At 44.2% G+C, this 15221-nt stretch overlaps 1 protein-coding gene across 1 annotated transcript in view; it reads left to right on the top strand.

Moving 5' to 3' along the window:
• Positions 1-8302: 8302 nt before the first annotated feature.
• The window catches only part of Cux1 (cut like homeobox 1), a 349043-nt gene continuing 342124 nt past the window's right edge, over positions 8303-15221 (top strand). Inside the window, exon 1 of the mRNA XM_074075668.1 lies at positions 8303-8705. Coding sequence (XP_073931769.1) covers positions 8649-8705 — 57 coding nt within the window. The 5' untranslated portion in view covers positions 8303-8648. The remainder of the gene's footprint in view (positions 8706-15221) is intronic.

Raw genomic sequence — 15221 nt, forward strand, 5'->3', positions numbered from 1 at the left:
CTTTCTTTCCTGCTTACCTTCATCAAATATTTATTAAACACTTGCTATAGGCCAGGCATATTGGTGGTAAGAATGCAAAGTAAGAGCCAGGCGCCAGTGACTCACACCTGTATTCCTAGCTACTTGGGAGGCTGAAATTAGGAGGATCATGGTCCAAGGCCAGCATGGGCAGGGAGCTTGAGAGACTCCAATCTCAACCAATAGCTGGGTGCAGTAGTGTGTGCCTGTCATCCCAAGCTATGTGTGAGATCCTATCTCAGTGGGAAAAAAGCTTCCCATGCATGTGGTAGCATGCACCACAACAGCAGGAATCCTAAAATGAAAGGATCGAGGTCCAGGCTGACCTGAGCAAAAACTGAGACCCTATCTCCAAAATAACCAGAGGAAAGAGGGCTGGTGTTGTGAGTCAAGCAGTAGAGCACCTGACTAGCAAGTACTGAGTTCAAACCTCAGCATTGCAAGGGGGTGTAGAGAGAGAGCCTTACCCTTAAAGAGTTACGTTCAGTTGGGCACTGGTGGCTCATGCCTGTAATCTCAGCTACTCAGGAGGCAGAGATCAGGAAGATTAGGGTTTGAAGCCAGCCTGGCAAATAGTTCACAAGACCCTATCTTGAAAAAACCCAACCACAAAAAAGGACTGGTGGAGTGGCTCAAGGTGTAGACCCTGAGTTCAAGCCACAAAATAAAAATAAAAAAAAGTTCAGTCCAGTAAGAGAAGCTGAAGAAAACGTGAAATACTGCAGTGACATTGGATTCTGGGAAGAAATCCTTTTGACAAATGGAGAATCAAAAATTGACCTTGACTTCGGCCAGGGTTGTTGGACAGACTACTGAAGGGGCACAGAAGACTTGACTGACACTTGAATGGGACATTTATCAGCATGTATCAGTCTGTTTTCTGATGAGAAACCTAAAGCTGGGTGCTTAATAAAGAAAAGAGGTTTATTCAGTTGGAAGTTCCCAAGGTTCAAGGGGATAGTAGCAGCAATGCTCTCCCTGCCTCAGATTATGGTGGGTGACATCATGTCCCAACACATGTGACTGGGAGAGATAACATGGCAATGAGACAGGAAGCCAGAGAGTGACACGACCTATTTGCAAGAGTTTCATCTTTGGTTCCCCTTCTCCTGCAGGAAACCGGGGTCAAACTGTCCCACCCTTGGGGCAAATTGCCTTGGTGGCTTCTCACTGAGCCTTACCCCTGTTGTCTCAGGTCAGAACAGCAAAGGATGGTCACTGAAGCCCTTTAAGAGCTTCCAAGCTTGGAATGAGACAGACTGACAGGGAAAAGAACCACCCTCCTGAGCAAATTCCGCTCTTCTAAGTCACATACGTGGTGTCTGTATTCATTTGCATTCACTTCTATGTAAATTAGAGAAGTTTTTAAATTCTTGCCCTATCATTCAGGGGGATAGCAGGAAAGGGGATCTAATGAAGATGACATGGAGAAATTAAGAAAGGGTAACAGGGGTGTTGGTGGCCTCTGACACCGGCCACAGCCAGAAGCTGTAGTGTTCCTAGGCCTGGAAGGGTGGTGACAGCTGGAGCTGCAGAAGGTGGCTGCTTTGTGTGGCCTATGTTAGTTGGCTTTCCATCACTATGACAAAATACCTGAGATAAGTCAACTTAAAAAGAAGAAAGGTTTCTTTTGGCTCACAGTTTTAGAGGTTCCAGCCATGATCGGTTGACCTGGGGGGAGGCAGCCTGTCACAGCATCATGGCCAGGTTGCAAAAGAGAGTAAGAAGAAGGGGTGGGAGTCCCACTATCCCCTTCAAGAACACTCTTTTAATGACCTAAAGACCTCCCACCAGGCCACGCCTTTTTTTTTTTTTTTTTTTTGGTGGTACTGGAATTTGAATTCAGGGTTTCACGCTTGCACAGCAGGTACTCTTCATGTGAGCCACACCTCCAGTCCATTTTGCTCTGGTTATTTTGGACATGGGGTCTCACAAACTATTTGCCCAGGCTTGAACTGTAATATTCCTGATCTCAGCCTCCCAAGTAGCTAGGATTACAGGCGTGAGCCACCAGGCTCCACCTCTTAAAGGTTCCACCACCTCCCAATAGCATCATCGTGGAAAACAGGCTTTTAATGCGTGAGCCTCTGGATAACATCCCAGAACCAAAATATAGCAGAACCATAGCAGCAAACTCTGTAGGAAGACACAGCTACTGCCAGAAGTCCAGAGGCAAAACAGGAAGGAAGTGAAGGAGCCACATCCCACCCTCCAATCCGCAGCAGGGGCTGACCCGAGCTGAACAAATAGGGAGCCAGACTGCAGAGAACCTGTCATGCAATAAGGCCTCCCCTGGGTACAGGGAATATTAATGGTAAGAGTGTGGGTGTGTGGGTGTGTGTAGGTAAATGAGAGTAACCGTGAACTCTGTAAAGGATGGAGGAAGGGCTCCTAAGGAAAATAGGCTAAGGCACCTGCCTTCAGGAGGCTTCCATTCAAGGACTATTTGACCAGAATAAAATCATCCCCCAAGGTCAATCAATGTTGCTGAGAAGGCCAAGACATTGTAGAAACAACCTGGCAGCCAGGCCTGGTGGCTCACTCCTGTAATCTCAGCACTCTACAGACTGAGGCCCGAGAATCACAAGTTTGAGACCAGCCTGGACCACCTAGGGAGACCTTGAGTCAAAAACCCGGACAAATAAAGAGTCTCGGGCTGGGCATGGTGGTCCACACCTGTAATCCCAGCGATCCCAGTGCTCAAGAGGTGAGTTCAAGGCCAGCATAGGCTACATAGCTAGACCCTGTCTCAAAACAAACAAACGAGTCTTAGCATAGAAGAAAAAGGGTAACCATATACCTGTGGTTTTTTAGGAACCCAAAGTACACAATTTGCGCTCAGAATGGGAGTGGGAGGGAGGGAGGGGGGAGGGGCAAGTTCATTACCATCCTGTCTATATTGATCCACGGAACGACAACAGCCAGCCATCCCATTCCTTTGTGCTGTGCATCCACAGACATAATGCGTGTGCATCTGGGTGTTCGCAGGAGCTCGTAGAAGCTGAGTAATATTTGGGCTGAGAAAAGCAAAATGCTGATTGCATTAGCAATTTGATCTTTAGTAATTGACAGCTGCTGATCTGAGCGTGTGCAGTCTTTTATTTTGTCTTGGGCTGAGCAGCTAAGTCTGGTGTTTAGCCGGATTTGGTATTGATTTCCAAAATGACAAAGAACATTTCCGAAGCTGTCAAACAAACCTGAGACAGTATGGAAAGGAGCGGCATTTTCCTGGCATCTGTATCCTCGGCTTCATCTCATGGATATTTCATTAGTGATCAGGCAGAAACTTTGGACGCTAGCTTTTGGGTTTTGTCGTTTAAAGTTCTCCTATCAGTTTCCTTAAAACATAGGAAATAACATTTCCATAAATAAAGCAAAAGGCTAAGTAGGGAAGCAGAGAATGCAATGCAGAAAGAAAAACATAATTTCCAAGCATATGCAATTATGAAAAATAGAAGAGCCAAGCAGGCAATGTTCAAATTAAGCTCGTAAACGTGCATTTCATTTAAGCTTAATAAAATATCACTTCTACTGCAGTGATACTATTTAATTATTAAGAATCCCCTCCAACCGGATTAATAGCTATGTAAAAGATCCCTGTCTCAATCCTAAATTTCCCTCCACTCAGCTCTCTTTCATTAAGACAATTTCTCATTGTAGAATTTTCTTCTGTCCCTCAAAGACCTGTTGCTAACTCATTTTTAACACTGTAAATTATTTACATCAAAAGCTTGGAGACACAGACCAAAACAGAAACCCTGTCACTGGCACATTAACATTTATTTTTCACTTATTACATCTTCTTAGATTCAGTTTTAAAGTTTTAAAGGAACATCATTTAAGCCGGGCGCCTGTGGCTCACGCCTGTAATCCTAACTACTCAGAGACAGAGATCAGGAGGATCATGGTTTGAGGCCAGTCTGGGGAAAATAGTTTGTGAGACCATATCTCCAAAATAACCAGAGCAAAATGGACTGGAGGTGTGGCTTATGTGGTAAGAGCACCTGCTTTGCAAGTGAGAAGCCCTGAATTCAAATCCCAGACCTACCAGAAAAAAATGTCATTCCTAAAAATTTAATTTACAACTGTGTTTGAAAGTAGGAAACCAATTTGTGTGTTTGTGTGTGTGTCTGTGTGTGTGTGTGTCTGTGTGTACTGGGGTTTGAACTCAGGGCATACACCTTGAGTCACTCCACCAACCCTTTTATTTTTTTATGATGGGTATTTTCAAGATAGAGTCTCACAAACTATTTGCCCAGGCTGGCTTCGAATCTTGATCCTCTTGAATAGCTAGGATGACAGGCATGAGCCACCGGTGCCTGGTAGAACATATGTTATCTTAATGACTTCTCCTAAGTCCATGAGGCAAGTATGACTGGTCCCATTTTACAGATGGGAAAAGTAAGGCTTGATGAGATCACACAGCCAGTAAGCTGCTGAGCCTGCTTCTTTCCATTAAATCACGCTCAGAGGCAATTGGTAATACTCATGTAGTGTAACTTCCAGTATCACTGCCCCATCCAGTTCCATAGCCTTGTGACACCATGGCTTTCACTGGACCATTAAGCAACTTCAATTCCTGATGCCAGGGATGGGGTCAACCTCATCCCTGACACACTTCGGGAGAGTGTCTAAATTGATGGTTTTATTAATCAGGGACATGTCAGGGAAACTGATCCTCTCTGGGGAAGAGGTCTGGTGACTAGACAGCCAGACAGGATAAACCGGGGAAGTTTCTGTCTGGTTTCTGGTACGTTTTTGAAGTTTCTGCTGTCCTATTGTGGTTACTTGTACTGTATGGTTATTAGGATTTTTGCCCCAGGACACCAAACAGTAAGGCCTCAGTTGCTCAGTGGGGTTGGAGGCGGGTGGGGAACTGTTTTATTGGGCTTCAGGGCGTTGGACTTGGGGAAAAGCTTTGGTGAATCATTCGACCACCATTTCTAGCAAGGTGATGAAGCCAGTGGCTCAGGGGTGGAAGCCAGAGTCTGGAAAGGCAAGTCCATTGCCATGGTTACGGCTGAGCCCGGGACTCTGAAGGTTGCGTGCTTTGGGCTCCTGCACTGTAGATCCATAGACAGGAGTTAAAGGTGTCAGGAATACCCGTTGCAACAGCGGTATTTATAGGACACTAAAGGGACCTGGACCCAGACACCCTGAACAGACTGAAATTTAAGGATGCCTCCTGTGTGGTTCGTCACCTCCAGGGAAAAGGTCGGTGTAATTCATGAAGGCATGTGTACGGTCTTTTCCAGGTTGCTAGTCATTATTTGGGAGTGGTTTTGGGAGAGGTGTGGACATCTTAGAGGTGATTCCTCCTCCTCTTCCTTTTTAATAAATAAGCTTTTTCTCTTCCTTCCGTCCTTCCTTCCTTCCTTCTTCCCATCCTTCCTCCCATCCTTCTTTCCTTCCTTCTTCCTTCTGTCCTTCCTTCCGTCCTTCCTTCTTCCCATTCTTTCTTCCTTCCTTCTTCCCATCCTTCCTCCCATCCTTCCTTCCTTCCTTCCGTCCTTCCTTCCTTCCTTCCTTCTTGCCATCCTTCCTTCCATCCTTCCTTCCTTCCTTCCTTCCTTCTTCCCATTCTTTCTTCCTTCCGTCCGTCCTTCCTTCCTTCCTTCCTTCCTTCTTCCTTCCTTCCTCCCATCCTTCCTTCCTCCCCTCCTTCCTTCCTTCCTTCCTCCCCTCCTTCCTTCCTTCCTTCCTCCCCTCCTTCCTTCCTTCCTTCCCGTGCTGGGATCAAACCCCAGAGCCTTACCTGTGCTAGGCAAGTGCTCTACCACTGACCCATATTCCCATTCCCAGCCCAAGCTCTGGGGTTTTTTGGTTTGTTTGTTTTAAATTTAAATTTTTATTTTTTGGCCATTCTGGAGTTTGAACTCATGGCCTTGTACTTGCTAGGCAGGCACTCTACCACTTGAGCAACTCCACCAGCCTTTTTTTTGTGTGTATTGGGTATTTTCAAGATAGGGTCTCTTGAACTATTTTCCCAGGCTGACTTCAAACCGCGATCTTCCTGATCTTTGCCTTCAGAGTAGCTGGGATTACATGTGTGAGCCACCAGCATCTGGCCAAGCTTTGTGTGTGTGTGTGTGTGTGTGTGTGTGTGTGTGTGTGTGTGTGTGTGTGTGTTTTAGAATAGTTTCAGATTCACAGAAAAATTGAGATGTGCCCCTTCCCCTCAGCTCAAGCTTCTTGTACCATTAACATCTCCAGGGCTGGAGTTGTATAGTTCAGTGATAAAGTACTCACTTAGCATCTGCAAACTGTGGGTTCAATCCCTAACACTGCCAAAAAAAAAAAAGAACATCTTGCATTAATTTGGTACATATGTTACAATTAATGAGCCCTACGGATGCATTGTTGTTACATGGTTATTAGCTAATGTCCATAATTTGTTATAAGGCTCTTTCTTGTGTGGTACAGTTCTGTGAGTTTTAACAAATGTGTGTCATATCCCTACTGTCACAGTATCACCCAGAAGAGCTTCCCTGCCCTAAACCTGTTCCCACGGCATTTTCACCATCGTTAAACAAGTAAGCAAACAAACAAACAAGACTGTAGGAACAAGAAAAGGAAGAAGAATGTAAGAACAAGCATTATCCTTCCACCAGGCTAAAGACAAGCCGAGCATGGTGGTATACCCCTTTAATCCCAGCACCCAGGAAGCTGAGGCTGGAGGATCATAAATTTGAGGCCAGCTTGGGCTACATAGCAAAACACTATCAAAAACAAAATAATGAGGACTGGGATCTGGATTGGTAAGCAAAACGCTGTGCCACACATCAGTGGCTCATGCCTGTAATCCCAGCTACTCACGAGGCAGAGATCAGGGGGTTCAAAGCCAGCCCCTGGGCAAATGGTTTACGAGACCCTATCTCGAAAAGAACTCACCACATAAAAAGGGCTGGTGGAGTGGCTCAAGTGGTAGAGCACCTGCCTAGCAAGTGTGAGGCCCTGAGTTCAAACCCCAGTGCCACCAAATAAATAAATAAATAAATAAATAAAAAACACTATGAAAACTGCTATGAAAGAGTTAGCAAACCGAGTTATTGATGGAGAGTGTGGCCACAGATCCCTTCTGGAGTGAGGACTAAGGAGGAAGAAAAATAAAACCATCATTGAGCCATGAGCGTGCCAGGCTGGTGCTTTCTGTATATTATCTCATTTAATGCCATAAGGAGCTTTCTATAATTATCCAATTTTACAGATGAGGAAGTGCAAACAGAATTTGAACAAGCACATGTTGCAGCTGGGATCTGAACACAGGAAGCCAGAGTCCAGCACCAGGGCAACTGTTCTCTCTCTCTCTTTCTGTGCTAGGAATGGAAGTCAGGGCCTCACATACTGCATGCTAGGCAAGTGTTCATCCCCAGCCCTCTTGCACCCTCATTATTTGATCCCATTTTCACTACAACCCTTATAAGATAGGTTAGTGATGGTTTCAGTATTTTAAAGCAGGATATAGTGACTCAGAGAAGGTAAGTAACCAGCTCAAAGTTGCCCAGCTGAAAAGCTGCACGCAAGAGCCTATGGTTTGCAAACCTGTCTGTCCTTTTAATGTCCACGCCTGTGACATTCTGTAGCCCATGGCACTGTCTTTTCTGAGACACGCAGTCTCAGAGGGTGAGGATTTAGTTCTTTCCTACATCTGTGGCAGTGGCTGCTGATTGTTCCCCGGGAGAGGGGAGGGAGGCAGTTTTTAAGAAAAGCAGCGACAGGAAATTTGGCCTATTGTTTGAAACAAGAGGTGCAAACAAATCCCTGCTTTGAAGTGCTGAATCACAAATTCTACCGGGAATGAAAAGGCGAGAAGCTACTGGATTCTTGAGCTAGTGTCAAATGTGCCGGCGTAGGACACCAGGGGGAGAGGCGACCTGGGAGAAACTGGGGCAGGATTTGTTCGAAGAGAACAGGTCTTCAATAAATCAGGCTACAGAGGACAGAAAGTTGGGGGGTGGGAGTGGCAGAGGGATACTTCTTTCCCAGCCTGCCCCCCACCCAAGAGATTCCTTTTTTTTTTTTTTAAAGGAGAACAGCATTCAGAGGTGGGGGCGGGGAACGACCAGCTCCGTAGCAAAGTGCAGAACGCCCCAAAGAGAAAAGAAAGGCAAACCCCACCACCTGGTCGACTCTGTTGTTAATAAACTGCGATCGGATAAACGAGCTTGTGTAAACTGATTCTGCCTCCCACTCACGAGGCGGTATTAAATTTAGGAAGGAGAGAGGCTAAGATACCGACTGGATTAGTTGCAATTGGTTCACAAAACTGCCCGCCTTTGGACTCCGATCGTGTATCCATGACCCCTCCCCTCTCGTAGTGGAAGCCAGAGTGGGGTTGTTAATCAGATCCTTCCCCAGACAGGCCATTAAACTTGACTCCCCGAAAGTGAAGCAGAATGAACCCCGGGCGATTAGCAAGTCGAATCCAATGATGACTAGGAAAACACACCCTCTTCTGACTGCCTAGATCACCAAACAGCCGGTCTTGCTCTACTTCAGGGGGGACTTTTGACTCTTGGTATTTTCTTTCATTGGCAATCAATGTCTCATTCAAGGTCAAGGTCAAGTTATCAATCTTTATTATAGATGCCCTGGACTAGGGTGTCTGGAGCCTCCACCGCCACAGAGAGATGTCTGGAGACAAGACCACCACCGCAAAGGATAGTTGGCAAACCGGCTGCTGTAAGGTAAGGCAGAAATCCCTTCTGAGAGGGCAATGCCCAGCCCTTCCTGAAGAAGTGGGAGGCAGACTCCCTTTGGGACATCTATGTGGGTTCTGATCAGGCCCAGGGAAGATAGAGAGACTGAGTTAGGTCTGGGTGGAGTGGAAAACTCAGACTTGCAAAGTGCCTTTCATCTCTCAGAGCCTCAGTCTTCTCATACGGAAAATGGATATAAAACTTCCTGCCTAGCAAACCTGGCACAAAGATTAGGGACACCGTAGATAATCAGTAGTGTGATAGGTGGTTTTATAGGCACAGATGACTCTTCCAGACTTGTGACTTCCCACCTGGCTTTTCCAACATTGGGAAGCCAGCAGGTAACAGTTCCAATTACCTGCCAAGACGTCTCATCAATGCTTGAGAGAGACTCATAGCTAAGTTGACCCACTCAGATGGTGGAATGAAATTTAGGAATGAGAGAGGCTAAGCTACCAATTTGGAATTAGTCACCAAAATAACTGCCTTGACTCTGAGATCCCAGCTTCTGAAATGTCAAGAACATTCTCTATTTGCCACAGTCACACACCTGAGTGTGTGCAGGTGTGTGTGCCCTGTGTGTAGGCCCCTGAGTGGCCCTGAATAATCTCAGAAACATTGCAGATGTCTCCCCAGCTAGGTTTAAACTGTCTCCAAGGCAGAAGGTGTTGTGTTTCCTGCCACTTTGCCTTCCTACTTCCCCTCCTCCCCCAAACACACGCACACACACCACACACACACACACGCACACGCCACACACACACATACACACACACCATACACCACACACACCACACACGTACACGCCACACACACACAACCACACACCACACACCACACACACACACAACCACACACCACACACACACACACACACACACACACACACACACCACACACACCACATACACACACACACACACAATGCACACACGAATCTCACACCACCATCGCCATCCTGATCCAGCCTTTGGGAGTGTTTATGGATTTCAGTCTCTTCATTTTACATCCCATTTGAGAAAACCAGAACCTTTGCTTCTCTCTGTGGTTGTGGCTTTGGCCCTGATTTCTGAAATAAAATATCCTGGGTAAACAGGCCTTAAAGTTGAATATAAGACTAGCCTAATACCAAGTTCACCCTATCCAAGACACATTTCATGCTGATAATGAGTAGTTTTGTTGCCAAAAGTAAAGAAATCGGAGGGGAGTACGTGCTCCATGGCGTGAAGAATAAGTGTCAGGGAAGTGAAGGATGTAGTAACCAGTGGTGACACGCCACAAGTTGAGGAGGTGGCAAGGGGGCTCCTCTCTCCCCTGGGGGTGCCTTCCCACCGTATTTTGCCCTGGATGGAAAAAGGATAGACACCCGAGAGTCACGAAACTAGTTCAGGCTACAGACCTGGCACATAGTAAATCCTTAAAAAATATGGTCTGGAAGAATAAGTAAGTAAATAAGTAAATAAATGTGCCATTTGCTTGAGAACGGTCTGGGACAGTATGAATGACATTGAATCATTAAAAGATGACCAGAAAATTGAGCAGGTCCCTGGAATAATTTATTCTGTTTTTTTTTTTTTTTTGGTTGTACTGGGGTTTGAACTCAGGGCCTTGTATTTGCTAGGCAGGTGCTTGGCCACCTGAATCACAGCCCCAGCCATTCTCTCTGTCTCTCTCTCTCTGTCTCTCTCTCTCTCTCTCTTTTTCTGGTGCTCTGGGCCTCAATCTGTCTATAAAATGTACTGAAAATACCAGTGCATATGTGGAAGGGATGCTGCAGAGAAACAGGAATGTCAATGTAGCAGGAAGAGTTGACCTTGACCTTGCCTGGGTGCTTACTGTGTGCATGCAGGAGAGCTCTGTGCATTTTGTGTGGATTTTCTCAGTACACAGGAGTGTGGGGCGGGGGAGGCAGTCGTGCACACCTGCCATGAGAGCTGAGATGGTCAAGGTCACAGGGTGCTTTGATGAACCTGACTTGGTGGTTTGTGCACAAACCTCCTCTCCTCAGCCATGCTGTTTGGATGCTGACAGAGGGACAAGGCAAGGGTAATTTTTGACATTGTGAGTTGGAAGTGGGCCCATGGGTCACTTGTGAGACCTGCATGTGGCTTGCAACACTGTGGCACATGATCCAAAATGAGTATCCCTCTTCCCCCTTCAGAAATGCTACCAGGTTGCCAGGGTGCAGTGACTCATGCCTATAATCCTAGCTACTTGGGAGGCTGAGATCAGGAGGACTGCAGTTCAAGGCCAAAATGGGGAAATAGTTCTTGAGACTCCCATCTCCAAAATAATCAGAGCAAAATGGACCTGGAGATGTAGCTCAAGTGGTAGAGCATCTGCTTTACAAGTGCAAAGCCCTGAGTTCAAACCCCATACCCACATAAAAAAAAAAAAAATGAAGACTGTCACTTCAGTGCTCAGATGAACACTGATGTCAAGGCACACATTAGTGTTTTGTCGGCTCCTTGCCGAGCTACTGCTGGTCTTGTGCTTAAGGTCAAATTCATTTTTTCACAATATTGCTTATTCTTAGCCCAACTGAATAGTAAACTCTCAAGGCAGAGACCTTGTTAGCACCTATGTCTCTATGTGTCTGACCCAGACTTTAATTAATTAATTAAAGTAGGGTTTGACTCAGGGGCTACACCTTCAGCCTCTCCACCAGTCCTTTTTAGTGATGGGTTTTTCTGAGATCGGGTCTCACAAGCTCTTTGCCTGGGCTGGCTTTGAACCCCGATCCTCCTGATCTCTGCCTCCTGAGTAGCTGGGATTACAGGTGTGAGCCACAGGCACCCACCAGGCTGACCCAGCACTTTGAGCAAGAGATGGCACTCAGGGCCTGGACCATGGCCTCTCTACAATTCTTGGTGATATCCTTATCCACCCCTAAAAGCCTTTTTTTAAGGAACACAAGTATACTGTCCAATCCCAGTTAGGCATTTGGCTTTGTATCTGCCGTGCCTTCCTGGGCTGGACCATAATGACTTCAATTTCTTCATATGTCTTTGTATTTTATATCCACTTCAATTAGTACTAATAGAACAACACTTTACACCTTTATGGGATCTTTCGTTGGACAACTCAAAAGCATTTTACAAGAAACTATTAATGATCCCCATTTTATAGGCAGAAAACCTGAGGCAAAGTCAAGCAGTGACTCAGTGGCAAAATTAGGACATGATTTTCCCTGTCTGTTTTCAATTGTCTACCATAATCACTTGATGGTGCTCTCCATTCTGAGTTGGAGAGAAATTACTGTTTAAAGAAATGACACATCGGGTTCTATTGTAGCCTTATTTTAAACAATATTTGCAGCCGGGCGCTGGTGGCTCCCGCCTGTAATCCCAGCTACTCAGGAGGCAGAGATCAGGAGGATCGAGGCTCAAAGCCAGCCTGGGCAAATAGTTTGCAAGACCCTATGTCAAAAAAACCCAACATAAAAAAAGGACTGGTGGAGTGGCTCAAGGGGGATGCCCTGAGTTCAAACCCCAGTACTTACAAAAAAAAAAAAATACAAAATGAAACTCACCCATAGATTCATCCTCCATAGTTACTGTTAACATTTTAGCCCGGCTTCTTCAGTATGCTGAGTATGTAGAGATAGCGTTCTTTGTAGTTGGACTCACACTATATTCTGCTTTTTAAAAACTATATAATACACACTTCCCTCATGTCACTACAGGTTGTACATAATATATCATCATTTATTTAACGAGTATTATTTTTGCCCATTTAGGTTGCTCCATTTTGTTGGCATTTTCTTTTAGTATGTTTGTTTTGTTACCAGAAACCTGTCTGTGCTAGGAAGATTTGCGTTTTAGTTTTCCTTTATGTGTTTCAGATTTTATGAGTGTGTGTGAGCTTGTGTGTTTTTTGCTGTTGTTATTTATTCTTTTGGTGGGACTGGGCTTTGAAATCAGGGCTTTGCACTTTCGAAGAGATGCTCTAGCACTTCAGTCACACCTCTTGTCCATTTTGCTGTGGTTATTTTGGAGATGAGGTCTCGAGAACCATTTGCCAGGCTGATCTTGAACGGAGATCCGCCTGGTCTCAGCTTCCCAAGTCACTAGGATTACAGGCGAGAGCCACCAGCACCCGGCTGTGCCTGTATATTTTAATAAGAAATAAATTAGAGGCCCACTTTTTCCTGGCCTCCTTCTTCTACTGTGCACCTCTCTCCCCAAATTTCACATCCTCTGAGATTCTGCCTGGGTTAAAGCTAGCTACTCAAACCTCTAAAGATATTATAATTCAGATTCAAATACTGACACCAGATCAAATATTCAATGTGAACAAAGCTTGAGGGAATGAAAAAGTTTTCTAGTCACTGCTAGAAATCTCAGCTCTCCGATATTCCATTGGATGAGGCTTTCAAAATCTTACAAACCACACTTACCAGGAAAAAAGATATATAATCAGATAGTGCTTATGACAAACAAAGCCGAAATACGTTTCATGAAAACAAATCTTCATTCATCTCCAACTATATCACTGCAGAAATGTGTCACAGAGTTTTCGGAGAAACAGACGATATTTTGCTTTGCATTGCGAATTCAACTGAAAAAAAAAAAAGCAAAACCAAAAGGAGACTGGAGGTGAGACTCAAGCAGTAGAGCTCCTGCTTTGCCTTGAGTTCAAATCCCAGTCCTACCAGAACAAAAACCAAAAAAACAATCTCAAGTGTATGATCTATATGTCCTGGCATCTTTGACGTCATCGTGTGTTAAAAATATTGGAGGACCAACCAATATCATAAACCAATATTAATAATGAGACCTCAGTAAAACTAGAGCGTACATGGGTTGCAACTCCCAGGAAGAAACAAAAAAGAATTAATTTAAGGTCTTGGTTCAGAACTTGAACTTTATATTAAGCAAGATGATAATAATATTTGAATAGGGTTTTACATATTGTAAGCCCTTGCAAGCTACTGACTACGTACACTATTAATTTTTTCATGATTCAACAATGACTTCAGTTGGAGTCATACAGGATAGCATTTACTTCAACAGTGTACAGGAAACCTACAAGACATATTTGTGGATATCTCATGAAGGGGAGGAAGGGATAAAAAGGGAAAATTTGAGATTTTTTTTTCTAGTAAATAAACATTGACAAAATTTATATAAGGAATATGTTTGGTAAAAAGACAAGGGGTTACTGGCTGGTAGATTAAGAAATTCTAGATCCCTCCATAGTGAATGTAGACACTCCAAAGTCACTGAGTCCATTAAGCTAGATGCGTAGCAAGTTTTTTGTGTTTTTTTTGCAGTGCTGGGGATGGAACCCAGGGCTTGGTACCCGCTGGGCAAGTGTTCTACCACTGAAGTACACCTCCAGCCCCTGTTAAGCTAGATGTAAGTTCAAAGTCAAAGCCACCCACATACATCTGAAACCTTGCTTGTTTAAGGCAAGTGAAGGAGACCATGGCCTCATTAGAGGTGTAGAAAGGTAACGAGAGGCATTGTCAATGCTTGCCATCTCCAAATTGGAAGGCGGGCTTCAATGGTGGGCCAGAAAGAAAGTCTTTCAAGGTTCCACAAAGAGTCTTATAAGTTTAAAAAAATGTCTCACCCGAGACAGGCAGGGAAGGTTGTGAATAGGAGAGTCTACTCTTTACAAATCATTATGGTTGCTTCTTACAAGTTTGGCAGGTTCTTGGAACAATTATATAACTACACATACATTTGGCATATAAAGATGAATTATGTACTAAGCGTGTAATTACACGTAGCAAAATATGCACTTTTATTTGGTGGATATGTGCATAGTGTAGTGAATAATGTACTTAGGAGTAATGAACATAAAGTATTATTTAAAAACAAAACAATTAAAAGTAGTTGGTTTCCTTGAGCTAAAAAAAAAAAAATCTGGAATCTTCCTTTTATTTATTCCAATAGTGATGTCATGGAAGGCAATCGTCAAAGACGAAAGGAAGAACAATTTCCCTGATATTCATAATCTTTTGATGTAGGGAAAAGGCCTTTCAAATTTAAAGTGTCTAGAAATATCTTTGTGGCCTTAAAGAGGTCCTAAATTTAAGACATTTACAAATTCAGTCTCCTCAAATGAGTACCTTGGTATGATTTTGAACTTTTATGTTTGTAAAACTGAGATGGTCCAAACTACGACTTGTTTTCATCACATAGCCAGGCCTTCCTTTATGATTTTTTGTGAATAAATTACGGTGTAGCTTTTGTGATGTTGTTTTTTGTTGAAAACTACTTGAAACGAGTCCTCATTTGGATGCAAAAGTAGTAAGAAAATGAATTAAGATTTTAGGGTGACTATTTTGATTTTTTCCTTTGAAGCATATTACACAGGACAGATTTCTAAATTCACTTATTCTTTCTTCTCTCTCTCTCCCTCCTTCCCTCCCTCCCTCCCTTCCTTCCTTCCTCCTTTTTTCCTTCTTCCTTTCTTCTTCCCTCCCTCCTTCCTCCCTCCCTTTCTTTTTTGTAGTTTGGTAAAAACTCTACATTATTCTTCACCTTTCTTTTC

This window comes from Castor canadensis, chromosome 6 (genome assembly GCF_047511655.1).
Source record: "Castor canadensis chromosome 6, mCasCan1.hap1v2, whole genome shotgun sequence".
In the NCBI taxonomy this organism is placed as follows: Eukaryota; Metazoa; Chordata; class Mammalia; order Rodentia; family Castoridae; genus Castor; species Castor canadensis.